Raw genomic sequence first — 26,416 nt, 5'->3', positions numbered from 1 at the left:
TACATGTAACGGAAGTGCAGAACCTATTTTTGTAGGAGTTGAAAACCACATTTGCACTGGGAAAATAAATCGGTATCCACATATATTTCAATAGATTTGAATAAAAATTAAATTCCTAAGAGAAGGAGGGGCAAGCACATAGAGATGATAGCAATCTAGGAAATTGTTTAGTATTTAATTTCAAAATCATCTAGTAAAGGCTTCTAACCAACTTTTAAGACTGCTGTTTTCATTAGGCAGACACTTTACAGCTCAACTATTTTTCTTGCAGTGCTAACAACCTGAATTGTCCATCATATCTGAAAAATCACGACAGTCAGGTGAAGTTCCCAATGACTGGAAAAAGGGAAATATAACCCCCATTTTCAAAAAGGAGAAAATGGAAGACCTGGGGAATTACAGACCAGTCAGTCTCACCTCTGTGCTTGCAAAATCTTGGAGCAGATTCTTCTGGAAGGCATGCTAGGGCACATGAAAAACAACAAGGTGCTTGGTGATAGCCAGCATGGCTTCATTAACGGGAAATCCTGCCTGATCAATTTGGTGGCCTTCTGTGATGGGGCCATGGAACTGATGGACAGGGGTGGAGCACTTGACATCATCTACCTGGATTTGTGCAAAGGGTTTGACACTGTCCCACACAACATCATTGTCTCTAAACTGGAGAGACATCAATTTGATAGATGGACCACTCGGTGGATAAAGAACTGGCTGGATGGCAGCACACAAAGAGTTGTGGTCAACGGCTCAATGTCCAGCTGGAGACCAGGGATTGGTATTGGGACGAGTTTTGCTCAACATCTCTGCTGGTGACATGGACAGTGGGATTGAGTGCACCCTCAGCAAGTTTGCTGATGACACCAAGCTGTGTGGTTCGGTTGATACGCTGGAGGGAAGGAATGCCATCCAGAGGGACCTTGACACGTTTGTGAGGTGGGCTGATGCCAACCTCATGAAGTTTAGCCATGACAAGTGCAAGGTCCTACACCTGGGTGGGAGCAATCCCAGGCACAGCTACAGGTTGGGCAGAGAAGAGATTCAGAGCAGCCCTGCGGAGAAGGACTTGAAGGTGTTGGTTGATGAGAAAATGAACATGGTCCGGCTTCAGTGTGTGCTTGCAGCCCAGAAAGCCAACCATATCCTCGGCTGCATCAAAAGGAGCGTGACCAGCAGGTTGAAGGAGGTGATCCTGCCCCTCTACTCTGCTCTCGTGAGAACTCACTTTGAGTATTGTGTGCAGTTCTGGTGTCCTCAACATAAATAGGAGCTGTTCAGAGTCCAGAGGAGGGCCACGAGGACGATGAGGGGACTGAAGCACCACCCATATGAAGATAGGCTGAGAAAGTTGGGGCTGTTCAGCCTGGAGAAGAGAAGGCTGCGTGGAGACCTCATAGCAGCCTTCCAGTATCTGAAGGGGAGCTATAAGGATGCTGGGGAGGGACTCTTCATCAGGGACTTTAGTGATAGGACAAGGGTTCAAGCTTAAACAGGGGAAGTTTAGATTAGATATAAGAAAGAAATTCCTTCCTTTCTGTGAGGGTGGTGAGGCACTGGAATGTGTTGCCTGAAGAAGTTGTGAATGCTCCATCCCTGGCAGTGTCCAAGGCTGTGTTGGACAGTGCCTTGGGTGACATGCTTTTATGTGAGGTGTTCCTGACAACGGCAGGGGGGTTGGAACTATATGATCTTAAGGTCATTTCCAACCATAACTATTCTATGATTCTATGAATTGAATTAAAAAATATAAAAATCACAAGATTGTTACACTTGTTAGAGATCTTGTTTTTAAATTTCATTTTTCCTCTCCCTAGTAAAAAGAACTCATCTAACTTTCAAAGGTTTTACATTTTATCAGTGAATTGTAACAAACACAGCTAGAACATGTATTACTAACGCAAGGTGAGGAAAGCTGGGAATAAGAGTCTTAAGTCAAATGCTTGGTAAGATGGTTCTGTTAGTCATGTTAGTACAGTAGATAATATATTTTCAAGTAAAGTATACATATTAACCTATTTAAATGTTCATTTTGCCTTGACCTGATTGTGCATTTCCACCAGCAGTTAAGATTAATCAGATATCAATGGACACTTAAAAAATTTTGGGCTGCATTTCCTACTAATACTTTTCTTTGTGTATCCTTGAAGTATTTCCTTCATGAACAAGACACTCTTGGAACAAGGTGATAAGTATTCTTCCTAATGATTTTAGGATCTGTGACTGTTCTCTTAAAAATAACAAAAAACAAAACAAACAGCTATGGAAAACACATGCTTCTTTCTTTTCGACCTTGCATTTCCATGTATTGTTGCGCATCACCTCCCTTTCATACTCTGATCTTGAAGGAATTTTAAAGAAGAAAACCCTAAGAGAAATAACTGATGAGCGTTCTTCTCCAAGCAGTACAGGATAAAGTATTCTGTGAAGAACTGCCTTCCTTCAAAACAGCTGCCATTTTTTTATTGTTCTCAATGAGACTGAATTCACACATTTCAAACATGACAGAAGTACCAGACAGCACATGACACCAGCATCTTTGCTCAGGACTGCCTATAGTTCCCAGTGTCATCAAGAGCAAGAGAAGATGTCAGCTGCTTTTTAAAAACAAAAGTTTTGCTTAGCATCATTCAAGTACAAGTGAAAGAATCACAAGCAACTCCTAAAACAATTCTTCAGTACATTCCATAAAATTTACTGACATTATTTAAGAGTTTTATTTAATGTCCTTTTAACTAGTCAAGGCACGAACATTTGTTAAACCTCAGATTTCTCAGAACTTCTCTGCAAACTCAGAAATTACCCTGCTGGCAGAGACCTTCGGTTCCAAATCTAATTCAGAGTTTAGTATTTGAAAGCAGCTAGGGGAAAAAAAAAAAAAAAGTACCCAAGTACCCTCTTCAGAAGCAAGAGCTGGGATAAATTAGACAATTACCATCATCAGACACAGATTTTTGCCTCAGTGAATGTGTGCATCTAATACCCAGTAATTAAATGTTCACTTCAAATGACAAGTGTGAAGCTTTTTTCATTCATCAGCATTCTTTAAGACATAACCTGCACAATACCTAGCAATTCTTATCACAACACAACCATCCCACAGAACTAGACAATGTATAAATGCTATACAAAAAGGGTAACTCTTCCAAAACATCCTCTTCTCTAGAAGGACCAAATTTATTTATCTTAATTTCATGGAATAAGCTGCACAACAGAACCATCAGACTTTCTGAGATTAGCAGAACAGAAATTCTTGACCATATATATGAAACAAGGTGTGAGAAATATCTATAGCATGCTTTTTCCCTAATTTCTCCAGTATTTGCATGTTCCCCTGCAATATAGTCTCCAAAATGAACATCCTGTGTATTGTAGAACAATCTGCAATGGAGACTCATGACAGAGATTTTATTTTTTGGCAACTCAAAGTCAGGTACATTTCTACAACTCTGAGGCCACCTAGCACAGCTAAGCTCAATTTTTTTACAGGGTAAGCTGAAAGGAGGGGGCTACACTCCAACCACTCATGATGTTCTTGGGCTACCCATGGGCATCATTGCCTGAAAGTACTAGGTGGCCCACATCAAAACTGCTCATGAAGCATCCCAACACTTTAATAGTAGGCACTACTGAAAATCAGTCCCTAGGTGAATGCTATGGCCCTGTTCACATTACTGAAACATATATAACCTAAAAATATTCATTTAATCACAGAATCATAGAATCAGCTAAGTTGGAAAACAGCTTTAAGATCATCAAGTCCAACCATTACCATAGCACTGCCTAGGCCACCACTAAACCATGTCACTGAGGGCCTCATCTAAACAGTTTTTGAACACTTCCAGGGACAGTGATTCCACCACTTCCCTGGACAGCCTGTTGCAATGTCTGACCACCCTCTCTGTGAAGAAATTCTTCCTAATATTGGACCTAAACCTCCCCTGGCACAAGTTGAGGCCATTACCCCTTGTCCTATAGCTTGTTAGTTGGGAGAAGAGACTGACCCCCACCTCACTACAACCTCCCTTCACATAGTTGTAGGGTGAGAATATCCCAAGACTATTTATTTTATTTTATGGATTGCAATTTCCAGCAAAAAAATATCATTACAAAAAAAAAAAAAGAGCAGCCAATTGTCTAATACCATAGCTGGATTATTTAATGTTAAGTTTTTTTATAGTCAGCAGATTTTATCCCCCACAAGCTAGCAGGTATGGATTGTTTTCTTCTTAAATCATTTTCAGGGTTGATATAGCTCATACACAGACACGTTCTACACCTGCTCCCACCCTGCATGACATCGTTAAAGTAAATCATCCCAAATATCAGACTTTAATGCTGTTATTTTTTGTGGCCCATTATGTCACATTCTGATTTTCAAGCTTTCAATTACATGAAGGTACTCTTGTGGCTGTGAGAATACCCTTGCAACCCAATTCACAATTGCATAAACAATCAGCATAAACATTTTGTTTAGTTTGCCAGCATAGCTCAAAACAATAAAAAGAGAGGTTTCAGTCTACAGACAACTGTTCATCTTATAGCAGCATCAACATTAAAGGTAGACAGAACTTAAAAATTTCCTAATTATATTGCTGATCATTTCAGTAAATGGCACAGAAAGGAAGAACATCAGGCTTCTGGAAAGCAGGGGAAGCTGCCACAGATAAAGAACAAAACGCAAAACAAAGCACTAATCCAAAACCAGAACAGGCAGACATTTAATCACAATAAGATTTTTTTTTCTACTGACAGACACTATGGAAAACACCTTAAAACTGCTAACACCTTAGGGCCATGGTTTACCACTAACTTCTCTACAGCATTCCACAGAACTGATTACCCAAATGCTACATGCCACCTCATACCTTCTTGCTTTCTCCCAAGTGGCTGCAGCCATATGCATGTCCTTCAAACGACCTATCCCTTATTTGGTTTTGATATCTCCTCATTTTTCCAATTACACCATTTCCTTCATTTCTTCACTTTGTCTTTCAGTAAGCATTTTCCCTATCAGATCTGTGATAGCTAATAGTACACTGGCATTGCCTACAATTATGCTCTTGAGATACGGTCATTTACTTTGGCCTTCCCTCAGCACATCCTTCACCTGCTCAGAGGAGATACAGCTATGTAGCTGCTTACTGTTACTTCCCAAAAATTCACCTTTACAGTAATGGAGATAGGTACCTAGATCAAATTAGAGGTTCAGCAGGCAAACTATTTTCTACTAATGCAGAATTTTCGAGTTGAATCATTTCTCTGTTTTCTCCCCTGTATCTCCCCGTCACTCCATGTAAATTCACCAGTATGTCTTCCCCCTTGACTTCTCAAACAATTTTGTCATACCTTCTAACCATCTGTAAAACATCTTCCAAAATGCAGTAACTAGCCAAGTAACTAGCTATTGCATTGTATTGAAATTTAAACAAACCACTGGTTTCTCACTGACATTCATTGGGATCTCAGAGCAATGCACAAATCTGAGGTTTTGTTCTAGCTTATAGGATATAATGAAAGCTGTATTCAGGTTCTGTAAAGAATAAAGCAGAAAATATTGGATTAAGAGTTCCCTTCATATTTACAGAAAAAAATATTTTAGAATGATAGTTTTTTTCCAGACATCATCATGAGCATTTGCTCCCTTTACTGAATATTCTGCTGTGCAGAGGCCAGACCCAAGTCATTCAGGAAGAAGCCATCCATTGCTGGCAAACTGGCACAGGTGGAAAACTCTCTAAATGGCCTACAGAAAAATCCCTCTGCAGTCCATATTCTTTTAATGAAATTTACTTTCTCCTTAGAAAATAGTCCACCCCCATTTTAACAGTATCCTAAAACAGTGGATGAAAGAAGGGGAGAGATGTATAAGAAGTGCAGATTAAAATGAAGTTCTGTAAGAAACAAAGCACATGGCAAGGTACACACACACTATCAAAACACATACAATCTTTAACTGCCACTATACGCATCCACCTAACTGGTAAATCTTTCAAACACCTGACAACAGTGTATTATAAACTGGACTGACAAAGTGGGAAATGCATCATTCAGAAACTGATGTATTTCCATGTATTCTCTGACTTCATGCTAACCCAGGGATCCCACATTTTTCAAACAGCCCTACGGCTGAGACTTTCATCACCTACTTTACATACAAGAACTGTATTAGACACACTCTAGTCTGCTGACTTGCTATTTCTCCCTGCCTCCATACATTATCAGAAGTCCATTCAAATGGCTTTCATATTTCTTCTCTTGCAGCCTGAAACTTCAGCAATACTGTGATCATATATGGATCACATTCCAACAGGGTTTAGGGTTTTACTTCCCAAGTGACTATGCTCTAACATGATCAACAGGGTTTTGACATTTCACCTTCTCACCACGAAAAATTTACCCTAGCATAGCCTAGGATGCTCTTTTGAAAGCTGAAGCAAGACTTTTTTCAAACTTTAAGTAGTAATACACATGTGAAATGATTTTCCCCTTAGTGTGTGAATAGAGTTCTTGGATGGCTACCAACTTCTTGCACATTTAAAGACCAATTTATCTCAATTTATAAACTTATTATTATACTTAGTGTACCATTATTCTCATTGGTTTTATCATAATTTGAAGGGTACATTCTTGACCCTCACCCCATCATTATTCTTTTCTGATATTTAAAAGTACATTTCTACTAAGACACTATAATCTCCTTAATTACTTTGTCACCTTTCTTATTCACTTTTTTAGAAGTGTCACTCCTGTCACCTTTTAATTAAAAAAAAAAGTAAAAAATGAAGAGTTAACTGACTACAGGTAGTCAGAATAGCAAAAAAAAAAAAAAAAAGGATGGTATAAAACTCCTAGAATTTTTCTGACAGGGATTTTCCACTAAATCCAGTATGCTCCATTTTAATTCTGTGCCACTCTGAAGCACACGATTTGATTTCTGTTTTGCTGAATGTAACTTTAAGATGATAAGTATCAGAGCAAATAAGTGGATGTAAAGCAAACATTAACCAATCAAAATGCAACTGTAGCACTCTAGCTTATTGCCACTTTTATCATCACCAAGAACTCTGCACCTTGTACTCTTCTCTCAGCAATCCATCCTTTCAGCTTTATCTTTTAAGCCTAATCTGTACCATACTAAACTTTAACAATCTACAGCTAGATTTTATTTTTTTTACCTACTTTAAAGGTGTCAGTAGCAATCTGATTCTTTGGCTACAGCCTGACTACTATTTGAACACAAGACAAGCACTTCATAATGGCAAAGATGACAAACAACAAAAAAAGCAGAAAGATATCACCTCTAATCAATTATTATATCTACCGACTACACATCTTATCTATTAGCAATGAAAGTCACATAGGAATGTTCTTACTACATTTCTAGCATACAATACTGCCAAGTATGTTAGATATGCACAGTATACGCAAATACTGTGCCTCCAGCACAGTAGATTTCTGATCTTTCCTGGAAGCTAGGCAATATTATATGAAACTAGTAAGCCTACCACTTGATAATAAAATAATTTTCCTTTAACATCAGTATGAATAGTATAAAATTCCCTGAGATATATATCCATCATTGGTGGGAGGAGGGACCACTGCAACTGAGAGAGGAACTGAGTAGAAAAAGTGCTCCCATTACAATTAAGTGATTTTTCTAAATCAGCGTTTTTAATGTGTGTGCATGGGGAGGGGTGGAGAGATAGTTGCACTATTTTATCTTAATATAAAGACAAAATGGCCTGCAAAATGGAATTTCTGGTTAATATCCGAAGATGTATTTGTTCCAATGCTATTAGAGCAACTATGATTCTAGTCAATATCACCATTCAGAATTAAAAGACACAGGCTTTATTAATGATGCAATGTCAAAATTAGAAATCAAAGTAGTAAATACTGATGCTAACAAGAAAAGGAGTTTTCCTTGGTTTTGACTTGAGAGAAAAAAAGCTTTTTCCTTTTTAAAAACAATACCCTGGTAAAATATCCTGAACAAAAGAATACAGAGCACCATTTAAATTAACTTTATTAATTGTTTAGAAAACATAGCCCTCAATCTGCATATTCAGCAATGATTTAAATTTCTCTGTGACTTCTTGAGAACAAGAAAGTTATCTAAGCCACCTTATCGTAATTTTTAGGGAAGTTACTCTTCTTGAAAGCATTAAGAGAGATTGGAATATATACTATTTACTCATGTATTGATTCTTCAACAGGCTTTATGTAAAATAGAACTCTTTTTTGACCTGTAAAAAAAAAATTAATTGTAAACCCCCCCAGCGGGTGACACAGGTAGATTGTTTCCACATTACCATCACTTCTGTTGAAGGAAGTTTCCTACCTGCAAGATTCAAGGGGGAAAAAAAGCCTCATAACTATGACTTTGGAAGAAGCTGCTGTATATATGTATGCATAATTGGAAGAGACCTTAAAGATCATCTAGTTCTAATGGGTAGGGACATCATTCACTAGATCAGGTTGCTCAAAGCTCCATCCAACCTGGCCTTAAACACTGCCAGGGATGGGGCAGCCACAACTTCTCAGAGCAACCTGTGCCAGTGTCTCATCCCCCTCACAATGAAAGCTTCCTCCTAACATCTAACCTTAGTCTCCCCTCTGACTGTTTAAAGCCATTTGCCCTTGTCCTATCGCTACATGCCCTTGTCCCTCCCCAGCTTTTTGTAGCCCCATTCAAGTACTGGAAAGCTCCTATATCTCCCTGGAGCTTTCTGTTCTCCAGGCTAAGCAAGCCCAACTCTTTCAGCCTGTCTTCATAGCAGAGGTGCTTCAGCCCTCTGCCAGTACTGCTCAGACATAAGAGCTGTTGACAATACCTATGACTCTTCCTGACAGCACCATCTCATTTGACTAGTACTTCAATGAGAAAAATAGTTGCCTTTAAAATAACAAAACAAATACATTACACAAAAAGGAATTTTAAATTACTACTTGAAATAAGTTGTCTGCTAAACTCAGTATACCTTATTATTAGAACCCCATGCTGTGTGCTTTCTGTTCTATACATCTCTAATTAGAGTCATCAACAATCATTTAAGAACCAGATCTTGTTTTCTGCAGCAAGTTTATGGGTGATGTTTCTAAATGAAGATGCATGAAGTATAAGCAATACAGCTTAATGTTCAGAAACCAGGTAAACTAAATCTAGAACACAAAGCAGCTAGACTAGAAAACACGCATATGAATTAACAGGTCCAATAACGGAAGTCAGAAATCTCACAGAAATTTAGAGTGTTTAGTTAGAAGCTCAATTCTAGCAATCTCAATAAGCTGTCTTCCAAAGATGATTTTCAATTAATATGCATATTGCTATAAGAAATTGCTATAACATGCAAAAAGGTCTATATTTAAGTTTTGTTTTCACCGTACATTCTAGAGCAATACTTGAACTCTAAAATAGATACAAGCAGAATGAATTATGACTGATTAACATTAAATGGCACATTACATACATGAAATACTAGACTTGATAGGCTATTTCATATCATCTTGCTGTTCAGTTATGTAGGGAAAAAGAGAGATTTTGTTAAAGTGTTTCATACTATTCTGTGCAGAAAAACATTCTTTAAGAAAAAAATGCAATCAACTGAGAAACACTAGAGAAAGAAACTCAGAAACTTGTTCTGGTTTTCTCTAAAGGAGACTTCAGACAAATTTCTCAGATTCTCCTCTAAAACTAGCCAGAGAAATTAAAGACAACTTCAGAATTTCAGGCTTGACAACTGCTTTCTCATTTTCGCTATGGGTCACTGGCAAGGAAGGGGGGTGAAGTTGCATCCAGTAAAGTCAACCAAGAGATTAACAAGTAACAAAAAAAAAAGGCAGGCTAATGCCATTTCAATGCTCTCTTACTCAAAATGCCTATAATAATTTTCAGTTTAGAAAACAGAAAGACCTCTTTATTACTTTACTTCTATAATTATCCCTAGGAGAGTCACATAATATTTGTGAAATACAGATTTTAGCACTTTTATTTCAATCAAAGAGAATTAGGAGAACCAAGTAATCCTGGAATGTTCTTCTCTAACGTAGCCACAAGGCTGAGCAGTGGGAATTCACATCTCTACAGCTGCCTGCAGATGTGCGAAGTCTGAAATTCACTACCTTATTCTTATATTCTTGGACTGTATTTCCATGAAAGAATGGACTAATATTTACTAGAATAAATAATATTTATTCCAATTGAAAGCACAGATTTCTTGCTCATCAGAGAGAAAAAGACTCCCTTTACCAAGTGTCCTGGGTTCAGCAGTAGCAGTCATTTTTGTCCTTCTTAGTAGCTGGTGCAGTGCTGTGGTTTTGACTTTCAGCCTGGGAACAGCACTGATAACACCAATCATTTTAGTTGTACTCTGACCAAGGACTTTTTGAGTCTCATTCTCTGCCAGGGAGGAGGGGAAGCCAGGAGGAAGCAGAGACAGGACACCTGACCCAAACTAATCAAAGAGGTATTCCATACCACAGCATGTCATGCCCAGGATGTAGAACTGGGGGCAGTTATCCAGAAGGGTTAGATCACTGGTTGGTCAGGCTGGGTATCGGTCGGCAGGTGGTGAACAGTTGTATTCTCTTCCCTTGTTATTTCCCTTATCATTATTGGTGGTAGCAGTTGTGGTTTTGAGTTATACCTTAGTGACTGGACTGTTCTTATCTCAACCCATGGGAGTTACATCTTTTCAGTTCTCCTCCCCATCCCTCCAGGAGCAGGGGGGAGAAGGTGGGGGGGAGTGAGAAACTGCATGGCTGACTGAGTTTATACCACAACACCAAGAAATGCAAGAGTATTTTTCAAGCCTCTCATGACAGAATATCCTCACACCTGCTTCACCCATGAAACAGAGAAATCATTAATCTCAACAGCTATGCACATAGCATTAGGTCACAGAAGAAGCATTTCTACTGGTTTTGGTGAGATACATAAATAAGAATTTATAGCTCTCTGTGGGCATATCGGCACTTAACATATGACAAATGACATGAAACACAAACTTCACCTGCCATTTTAAATAGAGCTTGATCCCTGTGCAAGGTCAGGTTGGATGGAGTCTTGGGTGACATGGTTCAGTGTGTGGTGTCCCTGATCACAGCAGGCAGGTTGGAACAAGATGATCTTCAGGTCTTTTCCAACCCTAACTATTCTATGATTCTATGTTGGCAGGATGTTGTTTTGAAAGACATTTACTTCCACTTTCAAAAGCAAAGAACATAAAACAATAAAAACAATGATGCCTAAAATAACAAATATATTTTATTTGCCGTTCTTCACATAATCAGACAAGCAATACTTTTTCGTTTTCCTGCTTTCCTTGACATGAACGTCAAAGTAAACTTCTAACCAATATGACCATCGGGATACAAGACAAAAGAGGTATAAGGAAAGGTACAGCAGATCTTTGAAAAATGCCTGTGTTGATAATCCCAAATTAAAGTGTTAGCTAGAGAGTAAAACTTTGCACATTCAAAAATATAAAAATACTTAAACAAGTTATATACCGTTAGAGAGGACTTACTTTTATTGTAGCAGGTTGCTAGTACACCTTTATCTGCAGGACTGGTACTAATGTGCCAAATTTCACCCACTTGATGAAGGAGAACGTTTTTGTTTATAATGTTATTTTCATCATCAAAGTCTATGATGTGAATCTGCAAATACAATAAAAAAGAACATTAGGGTTTCAAATGCTTTCCTGTGGGTCTTAATTATACATGATGACTGCACAGAACAATTTAATGAGAATTTTATAACCGATATCTACTTTAATTAATTGTTATACTAACAATTTTGTATATCATTGATTTCATGCAGGATTAACTTTTCCTGAAAAAAACACAAGCAATTTCCCTGTTTTGAGGAAATACTGTGTTTGTTCTTCTCAATTTTGCAACTTTAAGCTTGAAGGTGATTTTTCATTTTATGGCTAATAGTAAATAAGCCACTTCTATTGCAATTCAACACTTCTTTTAGCAATAAACAGAAATAACAACACTGCAATCCTTAGTCTAAATGTCTTCACCAATTCTCTATCTAAACCATCGAATTCAAACAACCTACAAAGAAAGAAGGGGAGAGAATGAAAGAACTCTCATTTCAAACAAACACTGTCAACTCAGCAAGAAACTTCCTGAGAGTTCACTTCAGGAATCACATACATGTACCAACATATAAAGCTGTAATACTTTTTTGTATTATATGGAAAAATAGAAACACTGAACTGAAAGATGAAGAGAAACAGTAACTTTTAAATATATAGGTTAGGTTTTTAAGAGACAGCTAGGTTTGCTTTATGCGATTTTGATTTTTGTTTGGGTTTTTGTCTTGTTTTTTCTAATATATCTACATTATTTTCATTTTTCCTCCTGATTTTTTCTTAATTGTTTTTGTATAGTTGCCTCATAAACAGAAGAAATTGAGAGATTCTAGCCTAGGACAACATACACAGGTAACTCTACTCATGGGACTAATTCCACTGAGCTCAACAGTGGACAAATAAACTCTAGAACACTCACAGTTTTCAGACAACTGTATCCCCATTAAAAATTCATCAGCAAAGTTAGGTGAATAAGGAAGAGAAAACAAAAAAGTAAGACATCTCATCATAATGACCAAATTAAGTCTACTGAACAACTGCAAAAATCTTGGCTACAGAATACAGAAAATTTTCTTAACATACAGAAGCTGTTAAACAGCTCTCAAGCCTGAATTGGTAATATTACATATCACCTTTTTTTTTTTCCCTCTCCTAAGGACTGAGTTTACATATTACCCTTTTCTTTCTCATCCAAACACTGTCACCAGTAACTCCTCCTTGAAATATAATGCCAGATCCTTATCACCTTACATTATTCTTCCATTCCGTAATCAAAGGCATATAAGCACTTCTGTATTTGATTTAGCAAGTTCTCTTTTCAGACTTCATTTGTTGCCCTGAACCCAGAAACCCATCTGGGAATCGGGACACTATACATAAATCCCAACAGCTGCCTATGAATCTCCCTTTCCAAAGAGTGACCCTTCTGCCTATCAAAACTCTCTAGAGTAGCATCACTTAGATTTACCTACTGTTTCACTTTATTTTGGCATTCTGTACATCCCCTCTCTGACCTGTTCCCTGTATCACAATTCATGAGGTTGTCTATACAGAAAGCTCTTGCTCCTTTCATTAGATGTCAGTTTAACCTCATCCTCTGGTTTTTGGTTTTAGGGTTTTCAATAAAGACATTATCTATTCAACCTTCTATGCTGCTCTTATTAGATACATTTGGGTGTTGTGAATAAACTTACAACTCAATCCGTTGACAACCCAAACAGCTACTTTACAAGCATGAACTGGAAAGCAAACAATAGCAACATATTCACAATTCTAAGATAAAACAATTTTAACAGACAGTAAGAAGAGTAACTCCTGTTGTTATTTTTTACACAGCAAAATAGTTATAATTGGCTTTAGCATAACAGAGGGGAGGGGATATCTCAATTTACTGAACTGGGTATTTAACAGAGAAACAGTGTGAACTACGCGAAGATCTGTCAGAGAAAATGGGGGAGAAACACAACCCTCCACTGGAGTCACTGAAGTGTCCTGTAGCAGCTCAACTCAAGCCTCCCTAAAGGTGAACCACAAATCTAAGTCACATTTACAAATAACATGCATCCTCCACCCACACTAACCAGGTTAAGAGGGTTACTAAGCACATAAGCTAAGGGAGAAGTCTTAACTACCCCATCTAAAGCCCCACAAAGGCACAGATAACCAATTATTCCTCTGCTATTACACTTCGGCTTCAGCTGACATCATGAGCACGTAGTCAATCACATGTCCAGACTGAGACTTTTAGAAAATACAAAACCTAATTCTTATGCAAGGCTATTGTTTATGCCCTTCCAAGTTGAAAAATCACATCCATTCATATAATCACAGAATCCCAAGGGTTGGAAGGGACCTTCAAAGATCATCTAGTCCAACCCCCCTGCAAGAGCAAGGTAACCTAGAGTACATCACACAGGAACTTGTCCAGGTGGGCCTTGAATATCTCCAATGTAGGAGACTCCACACCCCCCTGGGCAACCTGTTCCAGTGCTCTGTCACTCTCACAGTAAAGAAGTTCTTCCTGATGTTCACATGGAACCTCCTATGCTCCAGTTTACACCCATTGCCCCTTGTCCTGTCACTCGATATCACTGAAAAAAACCTAGCTCCATCATCCTGACACCCACCCTTTACATATTTGTAAACACTGATGAGGTCACCCCTCAGTCTCCTCTTCTCCAAGCTAAAGAGACGCAGCTCCCTCAGCCTCTCCTCATAAGGGAGGTGTTCCACTCCCTTCATCATCTTTGTGGATCTGCGCTGGACTCTTTTAAGCAATTCCCTGTCCTTCCTGAACTGAGGGGCCCAGAACTGGACACAATATTCCAGATGTGGCCTCACCAAGGCAGAGTAGAGGGGGAGGAGAACCTCTCGACCTACTAACCACACCCTTTCTAATGCACCCTATGATGCCATTTGCCTTCTTGGCCACCAGGGCACATTGCTGGCTCATGGTCATCCTCCTATCCACCAGGACCCCCAGGTCCCTTTCCCCTTCACTCCTTTCCAGCAGGTCAACCCCCAGCCTGTACTGGCACATGGGGTTGTTATTCCCCAGATGCAAGACTCTACACTTGCCCCTGTTGAATTTCATCAAGTTTCTCCTTGCCCAACTCTCCAGCCTGTCCAGGTCTCGCTGAATGGCAACACAGCCTTCTGGTGTGTCAGCCCCTCCTCCCAGTTTAGTGTCATCAGCGAACTTGCTGAGGGTAAACTCAGTTCCCTCATTCAGGTCGTTGATGAAAATATTAAACAGCACTGGTCCCAGCACTGACCCCTGAGGGACTCCACTAGTCACAGACCTCCAGCTAGACTCTGCCCCATTGACCACAACTCTCTGCCTTCTTCCTTTCAACCAGTTCTTGATCCACCTCACTACCTGATCATCAAGCCCACACTTCCTTAGCTTATCTATGAGAATGCTGTGGGAGACAGTATCATATGCCTTACTGAAATCAAGGAAAACCACATCTACCGCTCTACCATCATCCCTCCACCTAGTCACTTCCTCATAGAAGGCTATAAGGTTGGTCAAACATGACTTCCCCTTCATAAAACCATGTTGGCTGTTGTTAATGACCCCCTCATCCTTGATATGCCTAGAGATGGAGTCAAGAATAAGTTGTTCCATCACCTTTCCAGGGACGGAGGTAAGGCTGACTGGTCTAAAATTACCTGGGTCCTCCTTCTTGCCCTTCTTATAGACTGGTGTGACATTTGCCATCTTCCAATCCTCAGGCACCTCTCCCGTTTCCCATGACTTACTGCTACAGCTACTGCTGAACCCATGACACTTACCAAAGATGATGGAAAGTGGCCTAGCAATGACCTCCACCAGCTCCCTCAGCACCCGTGGGTGCATTCCATCCGGACCCACCAGTTTATAGATGTCCAGATTGCATAGCAGATCCCTAACCCAATCCTTATCAACCAAAGCAAAATCCTCCTTTGTCCTGACTCCTTCTGGGGCTATAGGAATCTGGGGCCCCTGGGGAGAGTCTGCAGGAGTAAAGACAGAGGCAAAGAAAGCATTCAGCACCTCTGCCTTCTTTATATCCTCTGTCTCCAGGGCACCTACCTTGTTCAACAGTGGGCCTATATTGCCTCTTGTGTTAGTTTTATTTGCTATGTATTTGAAGAAGCCCTTTCTATTGTCCGTAACCTGACTAGCAAGATCAAGTTCTAAGGAGGCTTTAGCTGTCCTAATTGCCTCCATACATCCTCTAACAACTGTCCTATATTCCTCCCAAGTGGCCAGCCCCTCTTTCCATAATCCATAGATTCTCCTTTTCCACTTGAGTTTGCCCAGCAGCTATGCCAAACAATACAGCTTACTGGAAAGAGCTGATCAGCTTAACAGAAAGAACTGCAAAGGTTCCCCAATGTTTTTTACTATCATCATCATCATGTCAATTTAAATACATGATACACTGCATTCATCAAATGGAATAGTGACTTCACTAAATACTAAGGACAAAAGAGTTTCCATAGAAAATATACTAGTACCAAATACTGCACTGGTGTGATATCATGAAGACAAGTATTTGCAGAAAGGACTATTCACCTGTAATAACTGCCTGACAGAACTGGACAAACTTCAGTTCTGCAGACTGTCCTTCTTCAGTTCTTGAATCATGATCTTTCTAACCTTTCCTGATGGAGCGTAAAAATGAGCTTTACCATGGATTAGTTAGTACAGCATATGGACACCATAGGTATGGATATAAGAAACAGTAAGTGTAAGTGAGAACTTTCTCAACCTGATTGTAGCATAATGGTTAATGCTACATGAATCATAACTCTTGTGGGAAAATGTCTTTGAAGAGACTGGTTTTATCACAGCAAATAAACTAATGAGGTAATAATCTGATCTAATTACACTGGGGAAGATTTCCATTGAACACAAGCCTAAGTATTGAGAGAAAACTATTTAGTTCTTCTCAAAATCTGGAGGAATTACCAACTGCTAAGAAAGAGACTAAAACTAATACATTTCAACACAAAATATTCCTTTTTCTTCACCTATGCAATCTCCGTAATTTATTTTCTTTCAGCAAGCACTCATGGGCAGCAGAGACTAAGGAATTGTTTTAGTTTGGCCAATGCCCTATTTTGTACCTATATTAAATGTAAATTTGTGCCTGTACATTAAGTTAAATCATAAAAATAACTATATGAGGTTCTAAAAACATATGACTGAAAATGGAGATGTTAGGGAATAAGAAGGGTGAGAAAACAGTAAGTGATGTATACTGCTTTTATGTTTCCAAAGCATTCAGTAAATGCATCAAACTAAGAACAAACTAAAAAGCCACAGTTTAACAATGAAACAACACAGTTTAACAACAACGAAAGGACTGAGAACAAAAGTTGTAAAAGGACATTGTGCAGAACACCGTGCAAATACAAACTACTTAAGCAACTTCCAGGGAGTTATGAGGACTAAGTGACAAGTACCACACGCTCTTAGTATCTCAAATATTGATAAAATATAAAATTGTGTAAACAATTCTTTTCCTTTGAAATACCAGTGTTAGTAGGAAAATACTTTCACCAGATCTCTTGCAGATGCCTGAATTGCTTCATACAGCAATAAACCTCAGTGATGCAGAAGTTACCATGCCAACTATCATATACAGAAATTACCACGTACAACTACTGCACTACCCCTTCCCGTGACTAGAAGGTAAGAAATATTCTGCATGTGATGGCACTACCTAAGAAAACTCTCACAGTACAATACTTAGTCAAGCACTAGAGATTACAAGCAAGCTCCTAAGTTAGGTCAGGTAACTAAAAAAGTTTTTAAGCAAATCTAGAGAGTTTAGTGCTGAATTAAGCAATAATGACTTGAGGCCTACGGCACTTCCTGGGGATTATCAACTAGTTGAGAGGAGCTGATGGCCTGAGGCACAGCTAAAGGCCAATAACCTCCAAACATTTGTTAATACACCTGGAAGTGTCCTGCATTTCTATCGATGTTATTCATTAGAAAAAGAAAACCATACTCAAAATATGTGTAAATATTTCCAAAATACATAGTATATGTCCAATCAACTTACCTAAATCAGAACACTTAAACTATTGAAGATCTGCTAGATATCAACTAGTGAGAATCAGTCTCCAAGTTTGTATCAAGATTTAATTAGTTAAATTAGGTCTCACACGTATTATCCAAAATGTAAAGAAACTGAATACTCCACCCCCTTAGGCCTCTGAATATTTTTTTTCCTTGAGTCTCATCTCATCTTTGAGTAATAAACTCAAAACTTCATTGAGAATTGACAACTCACACTTGCAGATACATATATATAGTTCCAAATTTGTTTTGTGCATCTTCAGAAGAATAGGTGACTGTATCCATTCTAGGGGCTTCTGTGGTGGGTGTTAGCCTTGGCTCCCACTCAGCCACTTACTAATTTGGTAGTGGGAAAGAAAACACTTAAACCAACACCATCTTTCCCACCTTTCCTAGGTTTAACTTCACTCCAGACTACTTCAACCCCCTGAAAGCAGTGCAGAAGAGTGCAGGGCAGTGGTGGTTATGGTCAGTACATGTACCACAGTTCCTTCAGGAACACCCACCTGCTCTGGCACAGGTGTTCCCCAAGCTGCAGTGGATACCTGCTCCACTGTGTAGCCCTTCTGATTCCTCCACTGTTTTCAGTCTTTGTTCCCTCCTCCTCTTTCCTTCCAGCATTTCATCCTTTCTTGTTTTCATAAAGCTGCCAGCAGGCTGACTGGCTCAGCTGTGCTCCATGGCAGGTTCACCGGAACCTGCATGGGCAGCCCCTGGCCTCTTCTCATGGAGGCAACCACTGTAACACACCTGCTACCAAAGCCTTGCCACCTGCTCTCAATACAGCTTTTTAATTCCTCTGGCCTCAAAATCTTCCTTCTGTGTGAAGGCATTTACTGAAATTTAGTCACAAAAATCAAAATAATTGTACAATTATAAGTATTGTACTCTTAACTGCAGAGGAAACAGACTAACAGAAACTGAGCCACAAAAGTCATTTAAATTATTGTTAAACTTGTATCAGAAAGGATAGTTGATTGCCAGTAATTAATAATGAAAAATCCAGTTTATGAAGTTTCACATACACAGAACTGTGCACATACCAGGAGTCCCATTAGAAGCAATCAAGACTTAAAGACTTTTGTTTTATTTTGCATCTCTTCTGTGATTTAAAGACAGCTCCAGAGAATCTAGAGATTTAAAATAACAAAAATATGGCAGTTTCTTTACTAAACCAATCTGATTTACTCAGACAATTTAGAAGAGTCATTTAATCTTCAGAAAAATACACAGTTTTCATTCACTTACATTTCTTACCAATATCTTTACATTCTATTTACAGAAGTCTTCAACTTGACTATATCTTAATGTTCAAATTCAATGGGACTGGGGTGGGGGTGGAAGGAAGAGGAATGATATTAGAACAATGTTATTAAAAAAAAAAAGAGAAGAAAAAAAATTACAACTGACATTTGACAGAAAAATTACCTGATTATCATATCTAAGAGACTGTGTTCCAACCAAAAATCTTATTGCATCTGTTTCTGCTGTCTGAGGTGTTAAAGCTCGTGCCTAGGGAAGAAGAAAGCCATTAGAAAAGTCCAATTAATACAATCCATTAATTTCAGAAAAAAAAAATCTTGAAGCTTATATATCAAATATCATGCAAAACATGACATTCATACACACTGCAGACCTTAGTGTCTTTTATAACTATTTTGGTTAACACATTTTTTTGTGCAGTTTCTCGGATTTGTGATGTACATGGAACACAGAGGTGCTAAATGCATTATAAGAGTGGTAATATTTGATATTCATAGAATTGTTTGGGTTGGAAGGAACCTCAAAGACCACGCAGTTCCAAACCCCCTACCATGGGCAGGGACACCTCACACTACACCAGGCTGCTCAAAGCCCCATCCAACCTGGCCTTGAACACTGCCAGGGATGGGGCAGCCACAGCTTCTTGGGGTAACCTGTGCCAGTGCCTCACCACCCTCATAATAAAGAATTTCTTCCTTATGTCTCATCTAAAACTACCTGTCCTGGTTTGAGCAGTAGCAGTCATTTTTTCTCCTTCTTGGTAGCTGGTGCAGTGCTGTGTTTTGACTTTCGGGCTGGGAACAGTTGCTGATAGCAAGTATGTTTTGAGTTAGTGCTCAAATGTTTGGTTTGTCCAAGGCCTTTTTTGAGCTCATGCTCTGCCAGGGAGGAGGGGAGGCCAGGAGGAAGGAGAGACAGGACACCTGACCCAGGCTAGCCAAAGAGGTATTCCATACCATAGCACGTCATACCCAGGATGTAACAGGGAGGAACCCGGAAGGGCTGGAGCTCTGGGGGGATGGAGGAGGTATCGGTCAGTGCTCGGTCGGGCAGGGTGGGGTAAGTTATGGGTCGGTGGCTGGTGAGACGTTGTATTCTCTTCACTTGTTATTGGCTTTATCATTATTATTTGTAGCAGTAGTAGCAGTAATGATTTGTGTTATACCTTAGCAGTTAAACCGTTCTTATGTCAACCCGTGGGGCTAAATTCTTTGGATTCTCCTTCCCAACTCTCCAGGGGTTGGGGGAGCAAACCACGACAGTTCTTTTTGGTGCCCAACGTGGGGCCTGAGGGTTTGAGATAAGAACAGATCTGACAGGATTTATAGTCACCTGTCACAATGCTGATTTATTGGCTCTCAGAGTATTTTCTCTGGATCGCACAGTTTCAGGATTTTGCCAGGTACTTTGAGTATGGATTAGATGTATTTGTGTTTATCAATCATGGGGCTTGGGCTAAAGTTTTTGTGTCACTGTACTTTATGGCAATGACTTGTAACATGGGGGGGCTCCGGCAGCAGGGGGGGATGGACGTGGCTGTGGACTTGGACTTGTACCAGGCCGTCCCGCTGCTCTTCACCGTCCTTGCCCTTGTCCTCGCCTCCGTCTGCGTGAGGCTGCGTCAAGCCGGGAAGGAGCGGCCCCGGGAGCCGCCAGTGGCTGAGGCTGCCAGGGAGAGCGGCCCGGGGAGCCAAGCAGCAGTAGCAGAGCAGCAGCACCAGGCAGCAGAAGAGTGGAAAGAGGCAGGAGCCGAGCAGTGGGAGCAGGCGCCGGAAGAGCCGAGTCCTGCAGCCCTTCCCAACCCCGCGACGGCCAAGAGTATCCCCCAGAAGTACCCGCCGAGCCCCAGGAGGATGCAGGAGACCACACAGCACTTCCCAGCAAGGCAGAGGAGGAAGATCCGGACTCGGGAGAAGAGAAGCTGGTGGTGGGAGAGCTGGCAAGCACGGCAGCTACATCAGCCTCAGTGACAAGTGCAGCTGCAGCAGCTGAGAGTTCTGACGGTTATGAATGGCTTTTGGGTGCCTTTGGGACCTGCCTGCTGATTGTGATAGGGATCAGCATGGTGGCACACACACAGAGTGTGTTCTACCCACAACCATTTTGTCTGATCCCAGAAGTTAAGCAGAGTCAGGTTTGGGTCTTGTCTAGGGTTAAACAAGGATATAGGAGCACCAGGAGACTGTCCCCAAGGCTGGACAGTCATGAGTGGCAGGGCATGTGGGACAGTATGGGCGAGTATCTGGTCCACTGGGCTACTCCAGTGCTTTGGAAGCATTGGAGATGGAAGGCAGCTGTATGGAGTCCCCAGCAGCAAGCTGTAGAACTGCTGAAGGGGATGGTGAATGATCTTGAGCCTGGTGGGCCCAGATACTTCAGGCCATCAGTCCAGAGATGCAACATACAGATTGACTCATGATCAAAGGGTGGACTTAAGAGTGATGGTATATTGAAAATGTGGGATCTGAGCATGATGTGAATGGTATGGAATAAGGGGTGGATAATCAGCTTCTCTTCTCCCGAGTCCGGATCTTCCTCCTCTGCCTTGCTGGGAAGTGCTGCGTGGTCTCCTGCATCCTCCTGGGGCTCAGCGGGCGACTTCCAGGGGATACTCTCAGCTGTCGCGGGGTTGGGAATGGCCACGGGACTCGGCTTCCCCACTGCCTGCTTCCACTGCTCAGCTACTGCTTCTCTCTGCTCCTCCAGGGGTCGGGGGAGCAAGGAGGTATCGGTTGGTGCTCGGTCGGGCAGGGTGGGGTGAGTTATGGGTCGGTAGCTACATTCTTTGGATTCTCCTTCCTAACTCTCCAGGAGCTGGGGGAGGAAAGGAGGGGAGTAAGTGAACGAGCTGTGTGTGGACTTGGTTTAAACCATCACACTACCCTCTGTCAGTTTAAAGCCATTCCCCTTTGTCCTGTCACTACATATCTTTGTACAAAGTCCCTCTCCAGATTTCTTGTAGGCCCCTGCACGTACTAGAAGGCTGCTAGACCCTTCTCTTCACCAGGCTGAAAAAGCCCAATTCTCTCAACCTGTCTTCACGGAAGATGTGCTCCAGCCCTCTGAGTACCTTCATGGCCCTCCTCTGGACTCACTCAAGCAAGTCCATGTCCTTCTTATGTCACAGGCCCCAAAGCTGAACGAAGTACTCCAGGCTGGATCTCACAAGAGTAGAGGGGGAGAATCACCTCTCTCGATCTGCTGACCACACTCCTGACGCAGCCCAGTATGCGACTGGCTTTCTGGGCTGCATGTGCACACTGTTGGCTGATGTTGAACTTTTCATCAAGCAATACCTCAGACCTGGTCTCAATACATCCTCTGCCCAGTCTGTAGCTGTGTTTGGGACTTCCCTGACCAAGATGTAGAACCTTGTACTTGGCCTTGTTGAACTTCATGAGCTTAGCACAGGCCCACCTCTCTAGCCTGTCCCACAGGATGGCATCCCTTCCCTCCAGTTTAATTATGTCCGTATTATAGTAGTACTTCCAAACTAATTCTTCATCAACTGAAAAAAAACTCCACAGAACAGTGGACAGTTCTTACATATGTTTGCTACAATATAAAGGAAAGAGACTGTTGTTGCAGAAGTTTTCACACTGTTCAGACTGAAGATGCCTGCATAAAAATGAATTCTTTTCCTCACCATTAAGAACCAAGTTTAGAAGGAAGTTAAAAAGTGAACTCCTTCTTTGCCTCTGCAGACCCCTGAATATAAAACCTGTCTGAATGACAGGAGAAATAATTTATTATTTACCTTTTCCAACTTGTACCAACCAGTCTTGGAAGAAGCAAAACATAACAGTTAAGGGCCATAGAAGATATTGAGAAATTAAGTATAGCTTGAACTAAAACCACAATTGCTAGTTTGCACTAGTCATTAGTAGAGGTTCTCTTAGCTAATTTTGAGTAACTGGGAAGAAAAGTTAACACTCAAAGGCACTTTTAATAACCATAACTAAACTGTGAAGAACATCCACTACTTCCCCATGCAAAAGATACCCTGATGTTACTGTTCAATGTGAATTTTTTGTCAAAACAGAAAAAACAAGCCTTAGCAATTCACATCCTGTTTGACATAAAGGAGTTCATATTTCCTCAGGCACTAAAGCCTGTATTGCAAGCAAATATTTCAGAAGGAGTCAGGTCTGGTGAATGGCATTTCTTACTGCCATCCCACTGCGCAGCCAGTTAATGATTATATTCTGGGTTCAGGAACATGTAGCTTCAATGTAGTCCTGCTTGAAACTTATTTCAAATATTCCCTTCCAAGCTTCTAGGCATCTTTCTGATATTGATAAAAAAAATACACTGTATCGCAACACACAAATTTGAAACAATTTAATTCTAGAATAGCAACTTGAAGAGATTTGATTTTTCTTAAATAAGGCAAAGCAATCTAAGCCCCTGCCTGGCAGTAACAATAAGAACCAATTTCATTTTTTAGAATAAGACCTTAACTCCTATAGAGCAGATACGTCCTATGTGGCTTTTGAAATGTGTGATTTAGACAATGAATATTTTATTTAAGATTGAGTATATATAAAGTTAAAAAAAAAAAAGAAAAAATACAATGAGCTTACTGTGTAGACGCTAGTAGCATAATATTTATATGGAAAAAAAAGGACTAGAGAACATGATTTAGGGAGCAGTTTGTGTTCAGAACATACCCAAATGAGGGTCAGAGATCAGTGTGAATCCGTTCTGATTCATTTGTACTGTCCTATTAATGCAGCACTTACCTGCAACAAGCCTATACAATGTTTCTGATTGACAGAAACAACTAAAGTCCACCAGGACTGCAAAAAGCTTTTATTTTGTCTTGAACAGAATTCACAGTCCTTTGGCAAGAGCTCCTTTTCATTTCAGATCTGCTTTCAATTATTTTGAAGAAAACACCAGAAATAAACAAACAGCTATGTATCTTTCAATCAGGCAAGCTTCTTTTGTTTAACTCAAGCAGAAGATACCTCCAGGGGAGTTCACCCCTTTTAAAGCCTTTTGAGTGGGTCTTATCATGCTGCTTTCAAAAAGCATGATTAAAAAAAAAAAAGAACAACAAAATCATACAATAACCCCAACATCTGAATATTTTTACTGCATTTAATAAAATCCAAAGAATTTCTGAAACCCATGTACCGTTTGAAATTCATACAACCAATCTGTAGTAACAAGCAGTGAACTTGCAATACAAAATGTGAAGGAGGCAGTATCTGGCTTGCAGTCCCCAGATCTGAATTTAAAGTTATTTGACCATCTACTTATGCTAAAGACCAGAAATATTATACTGCTACTTTGGTGATGGCTTATTCTGGAGGCAAAATACAAGGTCTTCCCTAAGCTAGAGAAGGCCCAGAGTGCTCATGTCATGAATATTATTTTTGCCTTCTGGCATAGTTTCAATTTTCAAGTAGGTACACTTTGATTTTTACTTAGGACAGCCTTGCTTCTTCCACCACAGCAGGAGACCTGCTGTCAGTGACTGTAATAAGCTGCAGTGACCCTACCAGTGAAGAGGCTGGCAACACACATGCCCAGGCGATCTTTGGTGCTCTCAGACAGCTGCTTTCCCCAAGTCTTTCACAGCACAATAATTCCCACCACTGATGTATTTAGTGCTCTAACCCTATTCCAAAGGCTGACAGATACCATAAACCCTCCCAGCAACATAAGGAACACTTGGACAAAGTCTTACATAGCACAATTATCCTTAGAAATCCCATTCATTTGTCATGAACTGTAACGGTTACACAATCATCTTTTAGTAGTTCCTTCAAGTTCACATAACTATATCTTCATATTGTCATTAGTTTGTATCATACCTAATATTAGTAATATCTTGCCAACTGCTTTAGGATCCTAAAAGATATAGTTTCCACCTAGTCCACTTCATGCATTATGAAGATCTTTGGGGGATTAGGTAAGAGAGTTTTGCCACTTATCTACTTTTGTTCAAATAAAACTTTAAACCTAACTATGTTAGACTGAAGTTCCACAAGAAGTCATCCCAGCTGAAATCCTGCCCTCAAGACAGGTGCTGAAGAGAGAAGAAGATAGGAAAACAAGTAAGAGGATAGACAGCCTGGATTAAAATATACAGGATTGGCACTCATGAGTCTAATAATCTTTGAAAAGAAAGAGGACTGAGACAAAACCCAGGAATTTCACAAAGACATTACCATGCAGTTTCTTGAACTGATTCTATTTTAAAAAGAAATCATCTGAAGCTTTATCAATAAAGCTGTATCAAAATTATTATCTACATTCTGTTCTATCCCACATTCTCTCTCACCCCACCAGAGATCACAAAAGCTCTTCCAGAAAAGAAAACAGGACGGCCAACAGAAAGTTATAGGCCAAGCACCTGCTCCATTCCCATACTGGGAACACAGCTGAGCCTGAAAGGCAACACAGGTTTCCCTGGGTACAGCCAAGTGACACACATCTCCCTAAGAAGTCCCCTTTCCACACTCCTAATAAATCTACACCTACCTTCTACTCCATCAAAGGAAAGTCAATTGAGCTATTCTCAATACACACCAATATTATACATATACACACATTGTGTAAGACCTCTGACCAATCCATTTCAGTTGGTATTTTGCACTGCTTTAAGAATCTCATCCTAAGAAATCACATTTGGCTTTACGGAAATTAAGTTTCACCTTACTCTTGAACACAGGCAAGAAAGTCCTAAAAATCAATAGTCTTTATTCAGACTCATAAAACCTGTTAATAACTAACTGACAATACAATATGAGCCAAGTATTGCTTGTCCAAGAAGCACAACAGGACCACAATGCAGTACAAGAGCTCTGACAAAGCATTACTGCACATTTTTAAGACTACATTATCTCAGGGTGCAGCTGGAGTTGCCCTTGTGTAGTACAGCCCTGCTGTCCAGCAGCCAGCTTTCTACTGTCCTTCCCTCCTCCTCATTATGGGTCTCCCTTGCAAGTCTATGCACTTTTGATATGTAACATGCAGTAGGAGTATCCACCATGCTGAAATTCAGCTCAGTTCTGTGGTATCCCCAAAATCCATCAAAGGTGCCAAACATATGCTTCATAATTACCACTCTCTGGCACAGGCAATGTTACTCCTTCCCCGCATGATGCTGGCTAGATTCTGCAGGTTTTTAAACAAGGAAGATGTAGGCTGTCCCCATAAGAATCACAGTTGGTATTGCAACTGAGCCAAATACCTATCCCAGAAAGTACCCCTCCACGCAGCTCATTTCCAGGTATACTAGCATCACCCAGACAGCCTTAAACTAAGGAATTTTGAGACATTCAGTAGTGCTTATTCACATACCCAAAACATCCCTATTTAGCCAATCAAAGAACAGGATGAGAAAAATTGTGAATCCCTGAAAACAAAAGCCTATTCAATGCAGGGTAAACATACCTGGTGCTCCAGGTTAGATAATAAACATAGATCAGCTCTACACCGGACAAGTAAGAAGCGCATA

General features: G+C 40.3%; 1 protein-coding gene across 2 annotated transcripts in view; it reads right to left on the bottom strand.

Moving 5' to 3' along the window:
• The window catches only part of EIPR1 (EARP complex and GARP complex interacting protein 1), a 79,228-nt gene that overhangs the window by 48,694 nt on the left and 4,118 nt on the right, over positions 1-26,416 (bottom strand). The window contains exons 1-3 of one of the 2 annotated variants that reach the window (XM_031052612.2): positions 19,111-19,194; positions 18,726-18,812; positions 11,526-11,658 (exon numbers count right to left, since the gene is read on the bottom strand). In XM_031052612.2, coding sequence (XP_030908472.2) covers positions 11,526-11,658; positions 18,726-18,737 — 145 coding nt within the window. In that variant the 5' untranslated portion in view covers positions 18,738-18,812; positions 19,111-19,194. Of the gene's footprint in view, positions 1-11,525; positions 11,659-18,725; positions 18,813-19,110; positions 19,195-26,416 lie in introns of those variants that run through there. The other variant, XM_031052611.2, reaches the window with a different exon arrangement.

Source organism: Melopsittacus undulatus, chromosome 3 (genome assembly GCF_012275295.1).
Source record: "Melopsittacus undulatus isolate bMelUnd1 chromosome 3, bMelUnd1.mat.Z, whole genome shotgun sequence".
Classification (NCBI taxonomy): Eukaryota; Metazoa; Chordata; class Aves; order Psittaciformes; family Psittaculidae; genus Melopsittacus; species Melopsittacus undulatus.
Note: the sequence above shows the minus strand (reverse complement) of the source record. Positions and strands in the feature narration are given on the sequence as shown.